The 25,220-nt window shown below is 35.7% G+C and overlaps 1 protein-coding gene across 1 annotated transcript in view; it reads right to left on the reverse strand.

Moving 5' to 3' along the window:
• Positions 1–247: 247 nt before the first annotated feature.
• LOC118200578 (uncharacterized) overlaps positions 248–25,220 on the reverse strand; it is a 75,892-nt gene continuing 50,919 nt past the window's right edge. The window contains exons 3-5 of the mRNA XM_085814355.1: positions 18,488–18,789; positions 15,127–15,235; positions 248–4,099 (exon numbers count right to left, since the gene is read on the reverse strand). Coding sequence (XP_085670481.1) covers positions 3,792–4,099; positions 15,127–15,235; positions 18,488–18,789 — 719 coding nt within the window. The 3' untranslated portion in view covers positions 248–3,791. The remainder of the gene's footprint in view (positions 4,100–15,126; positions 15,236–18,487; positions 18,790–25,220) is intronic.

The following is a 25,220-nucleotide window of genomic DNA, read 5'->3' on the forward strand; positions in this document are numbered from 1 at the left end:
TATTAAAGTTTTCGAGATTATATCAAGCTGCAATTGAAAAAATATTATTATTATAATTCGGTATGTTACATAGAGCTTTCATTCATTAATAATGAAATCTGTTAACATCGCCGTTATCTCTCGAATGTTATTCCATGATTGATTTTACAAAATTGAATGAAATAGGAAAATGAAAAAATAAGTTAAAAAAACTATAATTTTATTGCTAATTATTGTATTTTACTATAAATGTATATTCTTTGAAAGGAAAATCTGATTTAACATTGGCCATTACTATTAATAAAACTTACATATTAATAATATGCTTTTTATTGAGAATTGTTTATCACAACTTAATTATCTCTACATACAGGTATAACAAAAGGAAAAATCTGTCTGTGTGTTCGTGCTGCGCGTAAGCTAATAAACTCAGGGCTACAAAATTTGGTACATAGGGTGCATCTGAACAAGAGCGAGTGCACCCGAAGCGACGTTTTTCAAAATTCGAATTATATATATATATTTTTATTTTACGTTTTTTTGACAAAATCGCATCAAATCGATGGCACGCAGCCATTGTTGCTGATATATGACTGTTGCCATTGTTGCTGATATCAACACTATTGCCACTCGGAAAAATCAGGGCGATAATTCTGTGCAGTTTTTAAATTTAATGTTTTTCTTGGATACTGGGCGTTTGTCGAGAGGTACTTGGATACGACGTCTGTCGACAGGACGTTTGTTTTCCGTTACAGTTAAAAGCCAGACGACTGGCCGTATAGCGGCTAGTGCTTAATATAAAATCCTTTAATATAAATCGAAATTAGTATTAAAAAAATTGAACATTGTAGAGTTATGGAATCTCGCATTTCCAATTCTAAAAATGGTTGTCTTGGTGTGCCTCAATAATAATCATCGTAGCAGCACATAAATAGGTAATCATGCAGAATGAGATCTACTGCTTTTAGTTATTTGTTCCTCAGATAGCGACACTAAAACGCTTTTTTTTATTCTGAATGGGAAATAAAATAACGGGGAAAAGAAACGATTACAATAAAAATCAATTTTAGTGCTGCCATCTAAAAAAGTTTTAAAAAAAATAACCAAAGCGGTACTTATTATCAGGGACGTATGATTGTTCGTCAAGACAGAAGCCACTTGTTTCGGAATCTCGATGGAAGGGGCTTTCCCCAATTTACCGCCGTTACCTTTATAACGGTATTTTGCAAAGACTCCTACTGATGCTCTGATATAAAGGTTCCAGCACCTCTACGAATGTTTCTTTCTTCAAGTCAGAAACTTAGCTTAATAACGGTACCGGCTTCACAAGAGTGTTGGCATTTTTATGCCAGAGTATCCCTGACAGACATCAGCCTACTTATAAAAAGGTGCCAGCATCTTTATGATGTAGAGTATAAAAGGTTGGATGGAGAAAGTTTCTTCCTCCAAATTCGAAGTTCATAAGGGTGCCAAACCTTACATGTATGCACTTCAATGACTATTCATTGAAATAAAGATCTGATCATAAGCGTTCAGACACCCTGTTGAAGGTCGCATTCTTCGTGGTGTAAATTTAACTTGATAAGAAAGAGTGCCAGGCACCCCTTATGTCTTGATGAAAGTGGCCCCTTTGTATAAAAACTAGCATATCTCCGGCATCTTTATGCAAATCGGTGACTATTCACTTAAATCATCAAAGGAAAGCTATGGAATCTTGACGAAGGCTGCATGTTTCATGGCATAAACTAAAATTCCAGGGATTGCCATCATCTTCATTGAAGTTAGCAATTATTCACTTAGATCTTCTCATGGGCATCCAAGGCACCCTTTATTCAACTGACTATTCAAACTATTCACTTAGATCTTCAAACGAATGTTTCGGAATCTTCATGAAACACAATGGACTTCATAATAGTGTCGGGCACTTCTGTTTCTTAATGTGAAGCACTTTTCTACCTTAGAGAAATATTACAACTTGCATAAAGGAAGCGGCACATTTATACAAATCACTCCCGTCTGCCCCTGGATCGCATACTGCATGATAACCCATAAATGATTTTGTTCCATACGCATACTGTAATGGCTCACATTTGCTTTCAACCATTTGCATTTTTGAAATTTATTTGCATAGATCTTGTGCTAAAATTGAAACATATAGACTTTTTAAAATATCAATTTTTTTCTAATATATTATTTTTTCTCTATGTTAAGCTTTGTTTGTTGTATAGATATCGTCAGTAGATATCGTCAAAATATTCCTTGTAATAAAATAATTTGCTCAAGTCTTCATTAGAACTCACATAATAATTCAGACAAAATGTTGTTCTTTGACAATGTTTCTTGTCACAATTTTTTTGTCTTAAATGAAAATACATACTGTCTGCATTTGGAAATTTTACATGCTTCGCTAAATGCATAAACAGTTCCATATTTGAAGTGAACAGGTTAATGAGCTACAAATTAAAGACAAGTGTTGTTAGAGATTTAATAATTCGTCTTTTAAGAGATGTTAAAAGTATTTGAAAGATCCAGAAAGTGCTTGATGTAAATAAAGCCTTTCAACTGTCTTTGATGTAATAAATCGACAGGAATTGAGTGGAACTGTTGAAAATGCTCTGAAGTCTGGACTACATTTCAGGCTAATAACAAGGAATGACAGATTCATTCTATGAAAAATAAAACAAGATCTAAAAACTAGTACTGTAAAACGTACAGCAGATTTAGAAGAACAGTTTGCAATAAAAGTAACCTTGAAACTTCTAGAAGAACCATTTAAGGCATATCGATACAATGAACGATCAACTTCGTCAGCAAGTGCGACTGGCATTCCTAAAATCTATAGTAAGCCAAATTTTATCACATTGGAGCAAAGCTATACACAGAAAGTTGGCAGAAAAGTCTGAATTTAATATATCTCAATCTGATAGATTCAAAATAATGGCCTAATGTCACGCGCGGGGGGTAGAGGAATAATGGTTTAAGTATGTTTCTCTGCCTTTGGAGTAAGATATTTAGTGCTAATCGAAAATAATATGGATTGGTATAAATATATAAATATTCTTAAAGAAAACCTGAAAGCATCAAGGAAACTTGGAATGCAAAATAGATTAAAATTCTAGCAGCAAAACGATCCTAAACATACAGCCTTAAATGTTCGCTTTTGATTATTATGTAACTAGCCTGAAGTTATCAAAACTTCTCCATACATTGAAATATATATATTACTTCTCAATGTATGGAGTTAGTTGGAAAAGATAATAAGCAAACACTCTCCTTCTTCGAATGCTCTACTAAAAGCATTTTTTATGTAGGAAAGGGAAAAATAGGATATTTTTACATGAAAAAATTAATTTAATCCATACCAAAGTGTGCGAAAACTAATTTTAGCTAAATAATGTGCAAAGAAATATTAAATATCATTTTATTTTGACGTTTTTGTTAAATATAAAATTGTTTATTCAAAATGTCCGAATAATTATATGAGCTCATTTTCAGAACTTTTTTAATAAATTATTTTTTTACCTAACACATTTTGAAAAACTTTTTTTCAAAACAAGAAGGCTTTAAAACAGATGATCAGTTATTTATATGAAAGGAAAACAAAAATATTTTGCTAATATTTAGTAACTGATACTTGCAAATAAAACTGAGAAACACCAAGTGGTCGAAAACAAATACGAGCCACTGTATCTCTGGCTGGTTTCGAGGAAACGTCTGAAGTTAATATCCATAAATATTCTTAGATGCTCAAGAAAACTCAATTGTTTTGTGTTATGAACATATGCTGGGAGAATTGGGAATAATCTGAATGCCTAGAACACACAGCTGTCCATTGTATTGTGCACACATCTGTTTTCTCTAGTCGTAGGGCGAGAAGTCAGGTCTTGGAGACAGGTCAGAGGTTGGTATCCATAATGTTCTGGATTTCTAGAAATTCTGGAACAGTGTCCTGAGTGGTGATGAAAAGTATTAATGTCTGGTGAATATAGTTTCCTGTTTGTAGAGTTTTGTCTAGGATTGTATTCAGTTGATATATCCATTTTTTCTACATGTTGCTCCTTGACATTTATAGAAAAAAGAGCTTCTGGATCCGATACAAATCTGTAAACATACCTCTCCCCTAGAAAAGAAATTTTATCATTATTTTAGCTTTATTTGAGATAAAATAAAACAAAGAAGAAGAAAGAAATCATCTAACGACAAAATTCAGATGTTATTTAGGGACAAAGAATTTCTTTTAGATAAAATGGCATGATTTATTAATTAATTTCATTCCGTCCATCAAATCTGATGGACAAATGTTTCACAAACCACCGTGTCCACAAAAGTCCTTACTCGGTCTTGATTATCGCAACCTTTGTTCATACAGTGGTACCTTGATAATTCTATCGTGCTTCACTTGGCTTCGGTGGTACTTCCGCCCAACTTAATATACGTTCTACTTGGCCGCGAAAATTTTTGTTTGGTGTATTTGTTTTGAATTCGACTGAAGTCCGTTGAGTCACAATGGCTCGCACTACATTCAGTGGCGTAACAAGCATAACTGGCGCCCGGGGCAAAATACCTTTTTGGCGCCCCCCCCCAAAAAAAACTTTCAGTAATATTATCAGGTTCAATATTCCGCCTTACTTGCTTTGGGAACATTCAAAGACCTGACTCGGAACAGGGAGCTTACTAAAGCTATGTTCAATAAATGTGGGAAGTAGACAAGATACACAGGAAGGGTATACGAAACCCTTTATTTTTCACTCTTTACAATGATTTCCGGACTTCGGAATACAGAGACCAACCACTTGTGGTCTGAACGTAAGAATATAAAAATATTAACTAAACTCTAACTTAACTGTGGAGTAACAAACAAGGGCCTCCGAGAAGATTGGCCGTATATTAACAGGAAGCCGTATGTAGTACAGAGAACTGTTAACACTACAATACGTTTAAAATTATTAAGAGGATTAAACCTCTGGCCTGGAAGGCAACCAGCAACCGAGTAAAACTGCTAAGGCAAGCGGCCTGCTTCTACTAACTCCTTCCTCTCCTTTGCTTGGAAAAAGCCACAACTTAAGTACTTGGCGTTCGCCAACAAATTTGCATAAATAAGTTAAAGCTTTTAATTCTGGCCGGAAGTAGAATATAAGAAGTGATAGTAAAGATTTAAAATAAAATAAACGTTAGTAAAACTTAAGATCCTTACAATATAATGTATAGAATATATTCGTAATAAGAAAATAATGCAAATAATAATGAAATTCTGAATCTGCCATAAAATACTCAAAAATATATTAAAAATAGTCCCTACCTAACTGCACCAGCCTTGGATTCGGAAATGCATCTGTGTCGGCGGAAAAATTAGATATACAATGATCTAGAATTATTTAAAAAGGTGTTATTTATTTTACATATTTATATAAGTGTTTTTAAAAAGTTCAGTTTTTAAACAATTGAAAGTTTAATATACATTATAGATAAATAGATATGTGGCACTTGCCTACTACAACTCAACTCTGCCAGCCTGATAACCCATAGCAACCAAAAACAAAATAATATTTATTCTATTCAATTGTTATAATTATTTAATGATCTGTCTCAAAAAATTGTACTACCATAATTGGTGACACGTATTTATTATGAATAGCAACCTTCAATGTTTCACGAATATGGAGTTTATATGTCAAAATTCTGAGCAGCAGTAAGTTATCCAGTGTGATGAGATGCAAGTAAGACATTTCACCTGTCATTTCAAGCGTTGTGCCGCGTTCCGGTGACTCAACATATTTCTGTCATAATTTCAGCGGATATATGTATCGTCTACTGCATTTGAGCCGCCAATTTCTCTGATTTCAAGAACCAAGAAACTGTGTCACTATATACATACTGATTACTTTTCTATGCATATAATTATTGTGCATATTTGAATGGCGGCAACGATGCCGCTTCACAATTGGTGCGAGTGGCAGTTAAGCCACCGCCTTTTTGTCGCTGAGACCCATCGTTATGGTTCATTCAATTGGATGCGCAGTTGAGTCATATTACTGCTGACGAAACTCAGTTTTATACAGCGATCGCCGCGTTAGAATCAGAGGTATGGCAATCAGCTCGTGAAATATTGAATTCACCGGCGACGGACAAATACAAATCTTAAAAAAAAAAAAAAAAAAAAAAAAAAAAAAAAAAAAAAAAAAATTAAATGAAGAATCCGAGACAGAATCAAGCAGTTGTTGCACGATTTACGGTTGGGTGATATGAGGGCTTCTCAACTGCTGTCTAAAATGTCAGACTTAGCCGCCGGTAACCTAACGGATAACATTCTTAAAACAATATGGACGAATAGACTCCCATCTAACATGCAAACCATTTTAGCGGCCAGTAGGGAGCCACTTAAAAATCTTCCTGAAATTGCTGATAAAATTCACTAGCGCAAATACACGCAGTGCAGGCTTCTGTTATTGTGGCGTTACAGGCTCAAGAGCAATGTCACCTCACCACCTCCCAATACCGACTATAGAGCATATACAGATGGATCCAAGATACAAAACAAAATAGGATGCGCAGCTTCTATTCTTCATCTCGCCAACACAGCTACAGAATGGCAAGGTCATCTAAAGAAACAGAACAGCGTGTTCCAGGCGGAACTGATAGCCATCCTCCACAGCCTCCACATCCTTCATCAAATCCAAGCAGATCCAGTGCACATCATAACAGATAGCCAGTGATCAATATTTGCAATCAAGGATCCTCAAACAAATTCAGCAATAGCCCGACTAATCCAAGACGCCATAATCTACAGTACCAGGCAACACGTCATATCATGGACCCGAGGGCATGTTAACTAAATGGGTAATGAACGAGCAGACAAATTGGCTAAACAAGCCGCTTGTGAAGTTGAACCTCTACCTGATTATTATCTTTATTTTTATGTAATTTAGTAAATCGCGATTGGCAACAGTTGAGTTTTTACATCTACGTTTTCGAGTTTGTTCTATTGTTTACTTTCGTTTTTAAGTAATGAGAATAATGACTTTTTGAGATGTTTTTCACGAGTGTTTAAAAATTGATGAGTAATATTTTATGCCATTTATGTTCTGAGTATTGCTTTGAGGTGTCAAAGCTAAAACTAACACTTAATTAGACTTGTAAATAGAATTGTAATATTAAACTGTTTGTGTTGTGACGAGATGTCTTTCATTGGATAATTGATTGTATACTCATTTTCCATCATAATTCTTCTGATATCGAAGGTAAAACTACCGCTCTTGAACAAATTGGCACACCAATCCAGACACCATGGCCAAGATCAGCATTAAAATATCCCTAAAATATTTAGCAGAAAAGAAGTGGCAAGATGAATGGGACACAAGCTTGCAAGGTCGTCGAACATACACTCTATTACCAAAAATTGATACCTCCCGTACGATTACACATTACTTTCTATCACAGTACATCACAGGCCATGGGCCATATCCGACATACTTCAACGCAAGAAATCTTGCCAACACGAACCAATGTGTCTGCGGTCAAGAAGGAAATGTAGATCACTACTTATTCCAGTGTCCATTGACCGCAGACCACCACATCAGGCACCCAGCAGATGTACAGATCTCCTTCAAACGCTTCCTCATACAGCACACCAGAGTGTAGAACAAGATAAAAGCTATCATCGACGTGCTCCACCGGCATGGGCTCAACCTTTGCCACCCGTAAAATTCAGCGCTCCAAAGAAACTCAGTGCTCCAAAAAGTGCTCCGTAAAACTCGGTGCTCCATAAAACCTAATGCTCCAAAGAAACCAAGCCGAAAGGTATGGGGTGCTCCCATATATGCTATATAAGCAATAACTGCAAAAGTATAGTATATGTAACAATAAGCCCAGTATACAAGAGACAACTAATAGTGACTCAGGTGTACCGCGTACACCTCGCAAACTATGATCAATGCACCATGCATACTACAGAATCGAACCATGAACGATACACCCTGTACACTCATCAAACCATAAACAACAGTGTACTCAATAGATCATAAGAACCGTGCACCTTATAAACTATCTAAGCTTCACGTGAACTGTGCCAGGGACATCTCCTATAAATGTATGTACTGTCTGTATAACTCAGAACTGTTTCTCTTACAAACCCTATGAACTCTAAACGCCATGATCTCTATGAACTATATGAACTCAATGAACTTAATACGATTCGAATATCCTTACAAACCCAATGAACCAAATGAACTGTGTACCTTAAAAACTCTGTGATTCGCCTAAAAACTCATAAAGTTACAATGCCTAGTATATAAAATGTATGGTAAATGTTAAATTTCAAATGTTACATGTCAAATTTATGTATAATCAATGTATGTTTAACGAATGTATGTATAATGAATGTATGTACCACCTTTTGATTTTTCAATAAATGCCGACGCGGGGCTCCCCTGGATAGTTAGTGTACAGGGGCAATACCACTTCTGCCTATGGCGACGTAATGGTGCCCCTTACACTTTTCTCCTGTCCTGTCCTGTGGCGTTACAGGCTCAAATTGATGATTTGTCCAAACAGGTTGTTCAGTTAGTAGCCATCCAAGCTGAACCTTTTCAGCGCAACCGCTCCACATCACGTGGTCGAAATACACGTCGTAGCCCACTGAGGAAACGTTATGAAAGCCGGGTATTCATAACCCGGGTATTTGTTTTTACCACCACAGATTTGGAAACTAGGCAAACAAATGCCGCCCACCATGTCGTTATAACGACCAGGGAAACGAGAAGGGCCGTTGCTCGAAGCTGTGAACGACAGCGGCCGGAATTTTGCACGCTTTTTCGTCATCGAAAAGAATTCGTGCTTAAGGTTTCTTGTAGACACCGGAACTGATGTTTCTGTCGTTCCACCACATTTTCACGAACAAAAGCGCCTTACCAAGTTATAACTTTATGTAGAAAATGGAACTCCTATTCAAACTTTTGGTGAACGCCTGATATCTGTTGATTTAGGATTGCGCCGCAACATCCAATGGTCAATCATTATTGCTACTGTTTCAAATCCTATTAGTGGCGCTGATTTTTTTCAAAAATTTCTTTGCTTGTCGATCTTAAGAATCGCCGTTTGATAGATTCCACAACCAACTTAACTTATCCGGGAGTAATTCGTAATAGTCAAGATTTGAGCATTAAACTGATTTTGGGTCACTCCCCATGTCATCAACTTCTCAGGGAATTCCGTACAAACACGCGCCCAGTTATGGGTATTTCCGAGAGCAAGGACGATGTACTACATTATATTGAAACTACCGGACCTCCAATTTTCAGCTAAACCAAGACTCTTACCTCCGGACAAGCTTAAAGCCGCCAAAGAGGAATTTCAATACATGATGGAACAGGGAATTTGCCGTCCTTCAAAAAGTTCATTGGCCAGTCCACTCCATCTAGTTCGGAAACGAAAAGGTAACTAGCGCCCGTGTGGCCATTATCGTCGGTTAAATGTAGCTACAATTCCTAATCGTTACCCAGTTCCGTACATTCAAAACTGTATGCAAGTTTCAGAAGGAAAAGCTATTTTTACAACCCTTGATCTTGAGCGGGCGTATCACTAAGTGCCCGTTAACCCAGCTGATATTCCAAAAACTGCGATTATTACGCCTTTTGGTCCATTTGAGTTTCCCCGTCACGACTTTAGGCTTATGCAATGCTGTTAAAACGTTTCAAAGCTTCATGAATCAGGTGTTAATCGGCCTCCACTTTTGTGTACCTTATTTTGATGACGTCTTAATCGCCTCCTCTTCAGAGCAAGAACACCCATCACATTTGAGAACCGTTTTTGAGCGTTTTCAAAGGTACGGTGTCAGTCTTAATCCTTCCAAATGCGTTTTTGGCCAACCAAGAGTATCCTTTCTTTGTCATGAAATTTCCGCTGATGGCGTTCGACCCCTTCCAGATAGAGTCACCGCTATCCGCAATATACCCGAACCATCTTCAGTGAAGGACTTAAGAATCTTGCTATGCTCAGTTTTTATCGACGTTTCTTACCTCATGCAGCGACCATACAAGCACATCTAAATTCTTTTTTGATTGGAACCTGGACCATAGAATCTCGCGAAGCGTTTCAAAAAAGCAAAAATGATTTAATTTCGGCAACAAATTTGCAGTATCATTCCACATCTAAACTATTATAACTTTACGTTTATAAGATATTTCTCCCGCTTTCCTAGCATTCCTTCGTGGTGTAGTGGTTCTGCACGCTGGGCCGGTACTTCAGAGGTCCGCGGTTCGATTCCCGGAGAAGGCGTTGCATATTTTTCATATCTTCTGCTTATAACCTAATGTCTCTACAAGTTGACGCATCAACAACAGGTATAGGAGCAGTTTTACAACAGAAAGATCAAGAATTATGGATACCACTTTCATATTTTTCTCACTCACGATCGCGAATTATTGGGAATTTATGAAGCTGTCAAATATTTTCTACCTATGCTAGAGGAACGCATTTTCATGATCTTCACAGATCACAAACTCTTAAACTGTACTTTTCAACAGCGTTTGGATGAAGCTTCTTCTCGTGGCAATTTTCAACAGATATTCGTTATATTGAGGGTTCGCAGAATATTGTTGCAGACACCTTGCCTCGTATTGAACAACTAGCCGTTCCTTTGCCAATAAACTTTGCTGTCCTTGCGGATGAACAACACCGGGATTCAGAACTGCAAACCCTCTTAAAAAGCAAATCCTCCACCAATCTCAACTTGCAGCGTATGCAGCTGTCACCTGGAAAATCACTTTATTGTGATGTTCAGAATTCAAGATTTCGACTTTCCCTCCGGGTTTCGTCATGCCATTTTTAGTCAGTTACATCGTCTGTCACATCCTGGCATCAAGGCTTCGAGGAAACTGATACAGCAACGTTTCGTATGGCCTAGCATGCAAAAGGACATAGCCAACCGGACACGTTCGTGCTTGGAGTGCCAAAGATCTAAAATTGTCAGACACACCACCAGCCAACTTAAAAATTTTAATTTGCCCTCATCTCGCTTCAATCACGTACACCTCGACTTGGTTGGGCACTTACATTTATTAATAATAATATAATACATGAATACAATTAATTACTATGTATACACTAGCATTTGATAACTATGTACTATGAACTAGCATTTGGTAATGAAATAATAAGTAGTATTTGAAGTGCGACTCTTAGGTTTGGAAAAACATTTTCTCTATAGATCTGTAGTGGAGTTTTAGGTTCCGTTTCTTTTCTACTGCGGAGTAACGTCATGCAGTCACATTTACTGCTCAAAATAATTAGGGGATATTGTGGGTTCGGTATGAAATAACCATATAATCGATAACCTTTTTGAACAAAGGGAAATAGAAGAGATTATAAAGTGAAGTTATAACGTTTACAAACTTGGGAATATGCAAATTTAGTCACTGACGTCGAAAACTATGCGTTTAAGATAAGGAGTGAAAAGCGACCTGCACATTCCTTTTGTTGTAGGAGATCAAAAACAATTGACAAGAGTTGACTGTTTGTAGCAGTCAGTTCGATGTCTCAGTAAGATGACTTAGTTGAATCGGTAGACTGGAAGACCATCAGTCGTTTACAGGAGAGTCAAACGCAATCCATTGTAGCGGAAGCGTTACGATTTTCCCAAAATGTCATTTCCAGATTATGGAATCGGATTTTGGAAACTGGATATGTTTGAGAAATTCGAAACAAGGTTGTGTTATCGTTTTAAAATAAAAAGGGGGAGATATACGTGCATTTCGTTTAAAAAAATAAAAATATATCTCTATTTTGGAAAAATAAAATTGTCAGAAAGAACGTTTTGGTTAATGTGCTGCAAACATTTTATTACACATTTTATCAGACAAATCAAGAAAATAAATAATTAATTATATTACAATAGTTATTAATTTTAAATATATTTTCCAGAAATCGATCAAAATAAAAACTGAAATTTTCCGAAAAATCTTGTTTGGAGACCATTTGGCGCCCCTCTACGAGCGGCGCCCGGGGCTTCATGCACCCCTTTGCCCCCCTCGCTACGCCACTAACTACACTTGTTTACCTCTTTCGAGACAATTCTATGACTATATCTAGTATATCTGAGCGTCAATACGCTTGTTGGTCATATTCAGTAAACAACCCGCTCTATAACTGAATTTTCAAGTCAATAATACTTCTTTGCATAATGTTTTGTTAATTCATTAACAATGAGTTGCAAGAAAGTTAACGAGAACAGTCAACAACGTTGAAAGTTTTTAAGGATCACCATAGAGATGAAAAAAAGATTGTTGAAGACGCCATGCATACCCGGGGCTTGGCTATTGCGTACAGTATGCCAAGTACGGTTGTGAGAAACAAAGGCGCTAAATCGGCTAGCTTTGCTAAGGAGATGAAGTCGATTAGCAAACAAAGATCAGAGTTGTCAGAGCAGATTTAAAAATTGCTTTTGATCCGGATATCAGAAAAAAATCATGTACAGCATCATATAAAATGCTTAATTTACGTTCAGTATATATTTCATCCGCTTTGTTTTCGCTTTAGTGTAAAACAGTTTTATAATAATAACAGTAGGATTGAACGAATCAATGACTTTATTTTGTTATTGGAAAAATTCGTTTGAAATACATACGGCCAAGTACCTGGAATTGATAAATGACTTATGCCGGGGTACCACTGTATTTCAATTACAAAAATGATTTTCATTATTTCGTGAATATTTCAAGATGGAAATATTCATGTTTCGCATTTTTAAATTAAAAGAAATCGATTTAGTATAAAATACGAAATCTAATTTTTGACACTTTTCTTCAGTTCCTATACTTAATCTAGGAAAATTTTGTTCTTGCTATAACAATTCAATATTCAAACACAAAATGTATGGCAAAAATTAACCCAGATATTCGATATTAATATATTTAGTGTACACAAATTGAAGAGGGAAATATTTACGTAACTAAAAAATAAAATATTTGTTTAGAGAAAGGTTTCTGATGTTAAGTGGCTAGCACTTTTATGCAGATTACTGTGAATAGTATTCATCATCAACCTTTTTCACAGTGGAGATCTTATGGAAAGAATCTTATAAAATTTGCATTCTGGAAAACATTGCGAGGCTTCCATATTGGCATGCATCTAACTCGTAATATTATTTGCATTTATTAAAACTGAAAAATATTTGTAAATTAATCAATTTTTCCCGATTGCTAGATTATAATTCTAAAATAATATATCATGAGAACATTAATAACCTACTTTTAGATTTTTAAAAATTACAAAATTGTAAAAAATATTCTTTCGGCATATAAAAAATTATGAGTAAAGACACATCATAGAATGACATTTACAGGGCCGGAGATCAACATCGAATTGTTCTACTTTATTTACTTACCGACACCCAAATGCACATTAAAAATGAAGTAAAATATTGCAAATTTTGAAATTAAATATTTCAGTCAATTTTTGTCGCACGGATATCAAACATTTTGTGTTTTATTTTCTATAACGAGCACGAAATTTTCAATCATATAAGAACCGAAAGATCGTATAAAACGTTAAAATTCGTAATTTTTACAAAATTCGTGTCTTTAAAAATGTCCAAAGATGAGTCTTTGTTTCATTTCAACCATTTCTGTAAGCTGGATGTACAGAATGATCATAAAAAACTTCAACGGTATATGAATCCTTAGCGGTCTATTCGCTCACCCAATCGAAATGAAAATCCAGATATTGTTATTTGAAGCAATGCGTCGAGACTGTGATGATTTCAAACAATAGAGCTCTCACAGTTACTGTTACGGTGAAAACATTTCAAAACTTTCGAATGGCAAAACCCAGTTTTTTTCCTGCACAAATAGATCAGCACTTTGAGAAACCATAAATGGGTTTGGAACGATACACGTATGATGATAATTGTTGGCGTAAAACATTTGCAAAGAAGAGTATTCTAAAGGTCCAATGATAACGCAGGAGAGGCGAATAAGTTTCATTGGAATTACAAGTTTTCAACGTGTGTAAAGTTCCTTACACATAAGTTTCATCTACGCGAGATTGAGCATCGAAAGGGTCATTTCTCAGAACCCGCACATTTCCACGACACCTACGTAGCTAGAGTACCATTTTTACATACTAAATAGACTTGAACGCCAAACAGTAATCGATTATCGCTCAGATTGGGATCACGTGATTCTTCTGAAACAGAACTTTCGTCTGATAGGTTTATATCTACCCGGGACAGAGCTGCAGACGAAAACATTTTCGGTGAAGTTTCAAAATATCCCGCGTAGCCGGGACATCATTTCCGTAGCTAGGCGGGACTTCGCTTCCATCGGAGCTGTTTTTTCTAGGAATCCTCCCGTTTAAAACCAGTGCTACCAGAATCTCGTTTCTCAGAAAAGTCCCGTCTAGCGGAGCCCATCCCTAGATGTGATAACCTCTTAATGTTTCGAGATAGTTATCTCCCGTTAGTTTGCAGTTTAATGGCAACCGTGATCTCCCGACTCAATTCGACGGATTTCTGATTTTGGGGTTATCTGGAATCTAACATGTACACATCAGATCCACGAGATTTGTCAGAACTGAAAGATGCCGTAAAACTTGAAGTTATACAGATTCCTCCTGCGATATTACGCTCGTCATTGTCGTAAACAATCTTCCTCATGTAATACATTATCCTGTGTGAAGGCGCAATATTAAAAACTAGTAATTCAAATAAAAGTTTTTTCCCCCTGTCCTCTCTTCTGTTATTAGTGGTCTATTATAATGCTTTTCTTTGCAAATGCTTATTTTTGTCATACGTGTATTGTTCCAATGCCATTTTGGTTTTTTAATGCGCTGATCAGTTTGCCCATGAAACAAGTGGGTATTGCTCTTTGAAAATGTCAAATTTTTCACTTTAACTGTAATCGTGGCTCACACCGTGTTTCACTGTAATTATTTGAAATCATCCCAATCTCGAGCGCACACATTCAAGTAACAATATCTGAAATTTCATTTCGATTGGTTGAGCAGATAAATCGCTAGAGCTTCATATACCGCAAAAGTTTTTTTTTTTTTTTTTTGGGACCCCCTATATATGTCTACGACCAACGGTTAGGAAATCAAAAATCGGGTAAAACCTTTTGTGAACAATGAGTGTATATTAGGATTAAATTATATTACCTGCAACTTTTTGCATTATTCCTTTTTCATAGTAGTATCTCAATGAGCGACTAAGTTTATCATAATTCATGGCTGGCCTATTCTTCTGTATGCCCCAACGTCTTGCTACCTGCAAAGAGATATTTTATTTCTAAACGATTGAACTCATAATTTATATTTTAGAAATAAGCTGTTATTATTAAATTCTCAATTATCAAAGAGGGCAAAATATTTATCTTGCAAGTTCAATAAAAAAAATTTGGTTATTTGAAAGCAGTGTGTTTGTATTGCCGGAAATAAAATATATACTTTTGTTTTCCACCCCCAGCATGTTGTCATTTAGAAAGATAGCTAACTTTCATATAATCTGGAAGGCTACTGAGTAACAAACTAAGCGATTTAAAAACAATAAACACAGTTCTAAGACTACTTTTCCTATAATACTTTTCTTATAATGATTGAAATAAAAATGCATTTAGATCAAGTGATGTTTAATTAGAAATATTTAACATTTTTATGAAATGACACTAACTGAACTCACTAAAATCATTATATACTGTTCCTTTTTTTTTTTTCTCCTTTTTACTTCCTTGTACGAAGTAAAAAGGAAGTATTGTAATCGCGAAGTTTCAGGCAGCATATTTCAACGAAAATATCCATTCTGACCGCTATCGAATGCAATTTAACGATGTTTTTGCGTGATATCTGTACGCAAGGACAGAATAAAATACTCTTTTCCTTCAAAAAAATTATAAAACTGCTTTAAAATTAATTCTGAAGAGAATTTTTCGTGGCGTCTGTACGAACATATGTACGTACGTGCGTACGTACGTATCTCGCATAACTCGAAAACGAGAGCCTCAGAACGTTGAAATTTTGTATATAGGACTGCTATAACATGTAGATGTGCACCTCGTATTTTGGTTGCAATCGGCCCCACCAAACGTATATAAATATATTTATAATATACCCACTCTGTTACCCGGCTCAGTGATCTCAGTTTCTTTACTCGTATATGTTTGTAAATTGTACATTTTTTGCTTTAAAAATGATTGAATTATGTTGTTTTTATCTTCCGGTTAAGGTTTTTATGCCTTTAGTAAATCTGTATGCAATATTTTTAGAATTATCAACAATTTTAAAGTTGCTTAAGTGCCACAAAGCCTTTTTTTTTATGGCGGCCATTGATTGTTTACATTTGAAACAGCAGACTAGTGGATTTGTTGCCAATCTAGAGAAACTTAGCTTCGCAACAACAAAGATTTATTATTATTTATTATTGCCAATTAAATCATGCTTAATTCTTTCTGGAATTTTTTCGAGCAAATAAGTGTTTAAGATTTACTTCGTAATTTTTAATATAGATATTTTGAGTTTTTATGCATTTTTGCCTTCTCGCGAAGTGAGAGCTGAATTAATTGAATGAGAAATACTCAATCGTCTGTGAAAAACTGTTTCTCTTTTGTTTTGTTTGCTTAATTTCTTTCATATATCATTCTATCTTTATTATAGTATTTGAGTAGAACATATGGCAACGATTAGCTAATTCTATTCTTTAAATGATATAAATTTTGTGCATTATGAGTTATAATATGAACGAAATATAATACTGTTAAGTGAATCTAGCGCCAGAGTGTCGCTATCGTAAACAAATACTAGAGTGAATTTTAAAGAATGCATTTATTCTATTGTGGTTTATGCGCTGTCGGCGAAGTAGATTTAATTCAATCCAATAAATTTAAATGAAATGCAAGAAAAAATGCGTATAATTTAATATTGCGTACAAGGAAGTCATGTGGTGTACTCATCAGATTTTTTTCTTTTGTTTTCCTAAATTTTGATTAGTAAACTTAGTAATTTAAAAACAGTGTGTTGCTAGTCGACAAAGCTTAAGAAAATTATGCTTCAAATTTTCAGAAAACTCAGAGATTTAAAAGCTATATGTTGATAGTGCCCAAAATACTTCTCTCCTCCACACGACAGCGTGTTGCCATCGGCAAAAAGTAATATATTTAATTTTCTTTCCAAATTTAATCTGTCTGTTACTATTTAACAAACAAAGCAATTAAAGTTTTAATAAATCACTATTCAGTTTTTAATGTGAGTAATTGTTAGTTTTGTCGAATGTCAGTCGGATGCATATTTAAATAGAAATACTCAATATATGTATATTTAAACATAAAATTTGAAAGAGTGATAGGTTTTCAAGATCTGTGAAATTGGAAAATATTACATGAAATGGTGCTTTGTTCTGATATTTTTCCACTGAATTTTTCTGTTGCACAAATTCTTTGCGCCTGTAAAATATTATTGAAAACCACTAGCATTCGTTGAGAAAGACCAAAACATCGAATGGAAGAACACAGATAAAAACATCTATCCCTTAACCGGTATTCCAACCACGGCCTTATAATTCTGCATCCTATTCTGCTGACAACCACCACACTGAATTAAAGTATCTATTGCGTTATTTATCTTTGTTTCAAATGTGTGAATACTGAACGTATTGTTCGGGAATGGCTACTATCCATCGTTCTAACTCATGCAAGAATGCTCTGATAGATTTATTGCAAAAGATTCGTCATGTACATTCAGGATAGGCCAAGGTGAGCTCTTGATTCCTTTTCCATGGTAATGCTCGACCACATTTGGCCCTCTTCATGAAACTTAACATTTGTAGAGGAACGATAGTCCTTAATCATTAACCATACTCACCTGATCTTAAAATAAGTCAACTTTTCCTGTTCTCACACTTGAAATCTTGAAAAATAGAATGATTTTCGGGTATTACAGATATTCAAAGCCATGCGGTACAGAAAGAGTACTACTTTTTCCGCACTTTTCAGAAACTGTACTCTCCTTTATAAAAGTACATTGCAAAAACGATGGATGTTACTTTGAAAGAACACGAACACTTTTTCTTTATTTAGGTAAGAATCTTTTGTTTATGAATATACTGAGGGAATTTTTCGCCATGTCTTGCATTAAAATTTAGTTCCCATTATATTATCATTATGCCGCCCAGACGGTATAGTGGTTAGAGGAGCCTGACTGCGATACCAAACCGCCCGGGTTCGAATTCCGGAGAAGGCATTGGATGTAAAATTGTCTGTCTCTTCATAGGAGGTAACGGTGGCCGCCTATTAGGTGCCTCCACAATAAAATGGCTACCACTTCTGGCCTTAGTAGTGGCCAATTCCGTTATAGGTAAGTGCCCGCCATTTGAAAAAAAAAGTCGCTATTTGACTACTTTCAGACTACTATAAACTTAAAATGGCAAATTAATACATTTAAACATCACTAAATGAAGTGTAAAGTTTACTTTTATCACACGAATAAACTTTTCACTTATTTGTTTTTTTGACAGCGTATTTTGTTTTACCTCCTCGGGCTCAATTAACTTGAATTCCATTCCTCTCCCTGTCCAAGATATGAAGTTTCCATTTGTTGAGGGATCATCAAGTAATGAAACCAAAAATTGCCACAATTGTAAGTTCCCTCTCCTGGAAGATCCTTGCTGAGGCCATTGGCTTCCAGATACTGGTGGTCCAGGACTGGAATCGGGTGTTAGTAATGGGGAAGGTGGTGGCTCTGATTTAATTCCTGATGAATCGTTGGGATTTATTCGCTGCTGCGACTGATCTGTTGTAGGTGTAACGTGAGAAAGGAGAGGAATTGCTGCACCTGGAACAAAATCAATAAGAAATCAGTCGCATGTTTAAATATAAATCAACATGCGCTTCTCTTTTATACAATTTATGTTAATTAGCCCATTTGAATCTGTGTTGTCACTTTTACTTTTCGTTAGCTGTAACCAGGATTCAAAGAATTTGCGACCATTAAAAGCGGAGTTTTTTAACGTTCTAGAGATAAAGCTTTTGGCAGTGACGCTCGCCAACTGTACTTTCTTCTCGTTCAGCTCTGGTGCTCTGGTACTACATTAGTCATTTTGCAACACGAAATTAAAATCGCCCAATTAGAATTTGAGTCAATGCTTAGTTAGACCATTTACCATATTTCCCCTCTCGTGTATTTCCCGCTTAGTTTTTCAGCACAAAATTCTGAAAAGTTTAAAGATATTCGCAGAATAGTCCCCTTCGTCAGTGCTTTCAGAAAGCGAGGTCGCCTTAATTTTAAAATGGATTCGTTCATGTAGTGGTTGTTTTTGTCTTACTAACAGAGACAAACCTTCACAAACTATTTTCGAAGTTACCACGAACCTTTCGCTTCTAGCTGTCGAGTTTCATGCTAGGCCGACCCATTACTGCCCATTACAAGAACCGACCCATTACTGCTAACCAAACACGAACTGAATTCGATCTAAGATTTCGCCTGTTCGGCTGAGCATTCACCATCTCTAATTATTTATAGACGATTTTAGGGCGAGATTCAAGTAGAATCAAAGGAACCTTATTAGATATTGTAATATTAATATTACTGATATTGTAATGTTAATATCTGATTGACTGGAATTAAGGTTTCTTTTAAAGAAATAATATTGCGATAGTTACCTGTATTTTATCCACGACTACTTTTTACTATGCTCTTATAGTAACCGCACGTTTCGGAAAAATTAAATGAATCTTATCATTTCCTCCTCACGATTTTTGGGAGATAAAATTAAGGAAAAGAGGGAAAAAGTACGCAAGGAAATACGTTATATGTTGTCTCCTACGAATCGATTTAAATCTGTGAATTCAGTTTTCCGTCACCTAATACCAGCAATTGGTGGAGTTTTAATTTGTGCACAGAAACTGTGAAAGTCATGTTTGAAATAAAAAGATGTTTTAAAAACCTTCTTAGGACTCTGTTATACTTTCACAGGTCACAGTCAGTCTAAATAAGGTTTAAAGCCTTAATTTGCGGACGGAATTAAGACCTTACATCTGAAATTACAGAATTTTTTATCTTTGCTAAACTATATTCTTTATCTATTCTAAAATTACAGAATTCTTTACTTATACTCCCAAAGGGGAAATTTTTTAACGTTTTGTGCTTTACCCTTATTTATTAAATGACATATTCTTCTCATTGAAACCTCATAAAGTTCAATTTAACAGCAATAAATATTTAAAAACAGCATATCTTTAGAATATCCGATAGACAATCTCGCTCTTTGGAGATAAAATGTTTTTTCCTCCTGTACATTGCTCGCTTTGAAATCGTTGAGTTTTTAAATCAAAAATAAATCTTCTATTTTATGTTTCACATTTACTGTTTAGCTTGAAAAAAAGTTCTTCCGTGGATATTGCATACTTCTCTTTTACGTTTGTAGCTGTTCTAATAATTTACATTGCAAACTAATGTGGGCAAAATCCGTAGCTATGAAAAAACTAATCTGAACGTTTATTTAAACTGAAATAAAGGATATAACCCATGTGTAAAGAGAAAATACTGCAAGTTTAGTTTGCTTTAGAATGTTCTCTATGAATGCGTCCTTTCTTAGTCCTTTACATAATTTTGCGTTATTATCAATTAGGTGCATTACATTCGTATAATTTTTCAAATCTATAAAGTATTCTTCTTTGAATATTCTTTAAATATCTATTGTTGCTTGCATACGGATTCGTAATAGACTGAATGCACACAGCTCCGATGATAGGTTGATAAAATTTATTTTAACAAAATAAACACTTGAGAGATCTGAAACTTTCCACAAAAATAGTCCATAACTCTTCATAATATCACAGATTACACTTCAAACTACTATGAACATTAAACACAACAGAATGCTAGACGCAGCTAAAGAGAGAAGCCATATTCGGAACTTACGCTGAGCTAACAGCTAACGACAGCAAGTACTGAGAGCAGATTTAGACTTAGACTCTATAATTGACCGAGCTATTGCGAAGAGCAATGTTGCCGGTTCCAGAATTAAAGTCCAAAGGCACTTGACATAAATAAATCCGGACGTGGAGAAAATCTCAGATGAGAAAACGGAGATAAGGGGAAGAAGAGAAGTACCAAAAGGAGCAAGACAATCCAATCGGACAAGTTCGCAAAATGTGACGAGCGATCATAGCTTTCAAGGAGGACCCAAGACAATGGAAATCAATGACAGCAATACGAGAAGATACACTACAGCAATAGTTCCAATGACAATTCAAATACAATTAAATAACATCAATCAGTAGTGCTAAATACAACACAATACAAAACAACTATACAACACAATTTAAATACAATTATTCAACGAAGCTACAGAAGAACTTCAATCAAAATCAGATGCATTGGAAGTATAAATAGCTAACAATTGAGGATCTAAGTAAAAAAGTTGTCATCTCCTCCCATGAAGGTGTGAGCTGCAAGTGGTCTGACGCTTCTATCTTCAAAGAGAATTTCATAATTAATGTTACCTTTATTTATTAAATATCATGCTCTTTGCACTTAAACCATAAAATTCAGTTCAACAGCAATAGCGCAAAATAATTTAAAAATGATCTTTAGAATTTCCAAAACACAGTTCCGCGCGCTGGAGATAAAAATGTTTATTTATTTATTTTTTCCGTACAGTGTTGCCATTGCTCGCTTTTAAATCGCTGAGTTTATTAATCAAAAATTCAATAAAATTTTACAAATTATGAAGTCGATAATAAAACAAAGTCCAAATTGGAATTTCCAGATGCCCATATTCGGGTGGAAACGAACGTTGTTCAAACTGGATGGCTCTAAGTACCGTTGTTTTATCCCAATGCGAGAAAAATACGTACATTTATGCAGATTCTTCGTTATTTAATTTCTTTAAATATAATACAGGACGGTAATATTTGGCGGTAACAATTTGAAAATTGAATCAGACATTTATAGCGAACGAACGCATAATGTCAAAACGACATACAATGAGGCTCTTTAACTAGTTCAGTTATTGCTATTGAATTAGCAGTTCAAGTCGACTGTTACTGCGATTTGTTTACTGTTGCAAGAGAGTTCAAATTTTGCTTTTAGTGAAACGCTCTGCAGTTTTGTTTGCGATTAAAAATATAACTTGTTTGTTTACATCTGTATACAAACACGTGTTTATACACACCAGTGCTAAATTCGTTTTCGGCATTCTGCTTTTTAATTTTAGGCCATGGGAAAGCTATTAGGATTCATTGCCAACGAGATCACCACCCTCGAACTTGCAAAAGAGGAAAGGGCAGAACTTATATCCGAAGAGGAAAGAGGTCTTTCATTCTTTCTTCGATTTTGTGATTTTGCCAATCGTGAATTCAACCGTGGACGCACGAATGACTCCAGCGTAAATCAAGGAAGGAATTCTGCTCCCTGCAATGCTGTGGAGTTCCCTCCGCTCCCTCCACAACTGTTCACCAAATCAGGAATCAAAATGTGTAACACCATTTAATGGATAAATTTGTTCAAAGGTGTACAAACATTCACTTCCTAGTGTGGAGTACCTGTGGCCTCCAGAGCTGAATCCAGGAGCTGTAAAACTTCTTCACTGAACAGGAAATTGACATCGAGCTCATCACGGAAACAAATGCTCAGTCCTGCCAAAAATTACGTGTGCCGAACTACCGTGTCTACCGTTGTGACCGACTAAGCCACCGAAGCGGTGGCGTTATGATTTATGCGCAGAGTAATCTTCACTCATGTCTCCTAAAAGAGGAAAGAATCCATAATTGTGAAATTGTATCTGTAAATAGTACTCTCCCAGATTAAAAAAATGTGAATTTTTATGCAATATATAATTCGCCGCATAATAGGTTAAATTTTAATTTACTGGACTCCATCCTACCCTCGGATACCCCCACCATTGTGGCTGGTGATTTAAATGCGAAAAGTGCATCTTGGGATTGCAGACAAAGCAATGCCAATGGCAAAATTTTTGAGGATTACATCTTTAATAATCCTGTCTGCACTCATGCGCCAAGTGAATACACACACAGACCCAACAGAATTGGACAGTCAGACATTCTGGATATTTTATTAACTAATCTTACTATTCCTATGTTTCTAGATGTAAAATACGAACTCTCTCCTGATCATCTGCCTGTTGTTGTGACACTAGGTGCATCCAAGCCTATCAATCGAAAAACAAAATTCATTACAAACTGGATACTCTTTGAAAAGATTTTAAACAGCCGCCCTATCAAACTTATAGATTTAAAGGACAGTGCTGGAATGGACAGAGCTGTAAATCTGCTAACGGATTGCAACACCTCGGCTTTAAACTAAGCCAGTGAAATTATTTTCAATCCTGACAAACTCTATCGTCTCCCAGGAAAAATCAGACGCAAAATGCGGGAAAGAAATAGACTTCGCAAATTATATTACCTCACCTAGGATCCGCCTGTTAAACGTGATATTAACAGACTAAATAAGGACATCAAAGCACATAAGGACAGTTTATGGCACGACGAGCTCATAAATCTGACTACTAAAGATGGTTCCTCAGGTCACTCATTAAAAATATGAAATCCACCTACACCTGCAATAGACCTCCTAACTCTCCCAATCAAGTTGTAATTTCAGATTCCGCTAAAGCTAACATCTTTGCAAGTAATCTAGAAAAACAATTTCAACCTAATAGCTGGCCCAAAATCTAGGTTTTGAATTTCGCACTATCATGTTCAGGCCTAGTTAAACTGTCACACAGCCAAGAATCTTTTTAAGTTAATTTCTCCTAAGGCAATTTCTATTATTATCCAAAATCTTAGGAAAACGAAAGCTCCTGTAATTTATAATATCTCCAATACTGTTATTAAACATTTTCCTGTAAATATCATCGGTAACCTCACGAGTATTGTAAACGCTTGTCTAATTACTTCGCATTTTCCCACGCCATGAAAATCTACAAAAATCATACTCATCCCGAAACCTGAAAAGAAACGCACGCAGCCGGACAGCTATCGTTCAATTAGTTTACTTCCTGGACTTGTAAAAATCTTTGAATATGTTATTTTAAATAGAATGAAGAGTTACTTTCATCTCCTACTTCCCGAGTAATTCGGTTTTAGAGAAGGACTTTCCACTACGAAACAGTTACTCAGGATTACTGAATTCTCAAGTTAATCTAAATGTTGCTTCATGTTAATCTAAATGTTGCTATTTTCATGCTAGACATGGCCAAAGCTTTTGACCGCATCTGGCATGAAGGTTTAGTCTCCAAACTAATTCTGCTCAGCTTCGATAGAAAACACATCTTGCTGCTTCTCTCGTTTATTACTCAACGCACCTTCTGTGTCTCTGTTCGTAAAGTTCTCTCCAATTTTAGAGCAATACATGCAGAACTGCCCCAAGGTTTAGTTATTGATCCAACTTTGTACTTATTTTGTGTAACTAACTTTCCCATACTCAGTTGCATTAATAACAATATGGTTGCCTGTTATCCTGATGTCACGGCGCTGGCTGTGAAATCTGCTAACAGTAATTTTCCCATCCGAAAACTGCAAGAACATATTCCTGCTATTGAAACCTAGTGAGCCAACTGGAAGGTTCTCATTAATGCTTCCAAGTCTCGACTTTTTATTATTAGAAGGAAAAAGAAAAATATCCCTATTAAGAAAAATCTTACTCTTTTCAACGAACCTGTCCCCATCGTGAAGCAAGCTATGACACCCAGATAGCGTAAAATGACACCCAGATAGCGATCTGGGTGTCATTTTAAATAAAAAACTTACTTGGACCCATCATATCCAGCACATCCCAAGTAAAGTTACTAAAGTTATGCAATGTCTCTACCCGCTCATTGGTAAATATTCAAACTTAGATCTTGCCAAAAAAAGTCTGATTTATCTGTCCACTGTAAGACCTGTCATGTCATATGCTTCTCCTGCTTGGGCAACGGCTTCAAAAAATGACATAAAAAAAACTAAAAAGTGTGCAAAACAAATTCCTCAGAATTATGACTAATGCTAACATGTTTGTCAGAAATAAAAGACTTCATGAAGATCTAAATATCGAACCGCTGTCCAAGTATGTGCACAAGACCAACAAGAAATTCTTCCAACATGCACTGGATTGCAGTCATATGATGCATTTCAACTCATTCCATTATGAAATTTGAAATGAGGATCGTGGTCTGCGAACTTATGCTGCATTCCTCCTTACAGACAATCAGGATTTTCCTACTTAAATTTTTTATTTATTTTAAACTTGCAAAGCAGCTCTGC

This window comes from Stegodyphus dumicola, chromosome 4, assembly GCF_044657685.1.
Source record: "Stegodyphus dumicola isolate Sdum_Otavi_A_Nest chromosome 4, ASM4465768v1".
NCBI lineage: Eukaryota > Metazoa > Arthropoda > Arachnida > Araneae > Eresidae > Stegodyphus > Stegodyphus dumicola.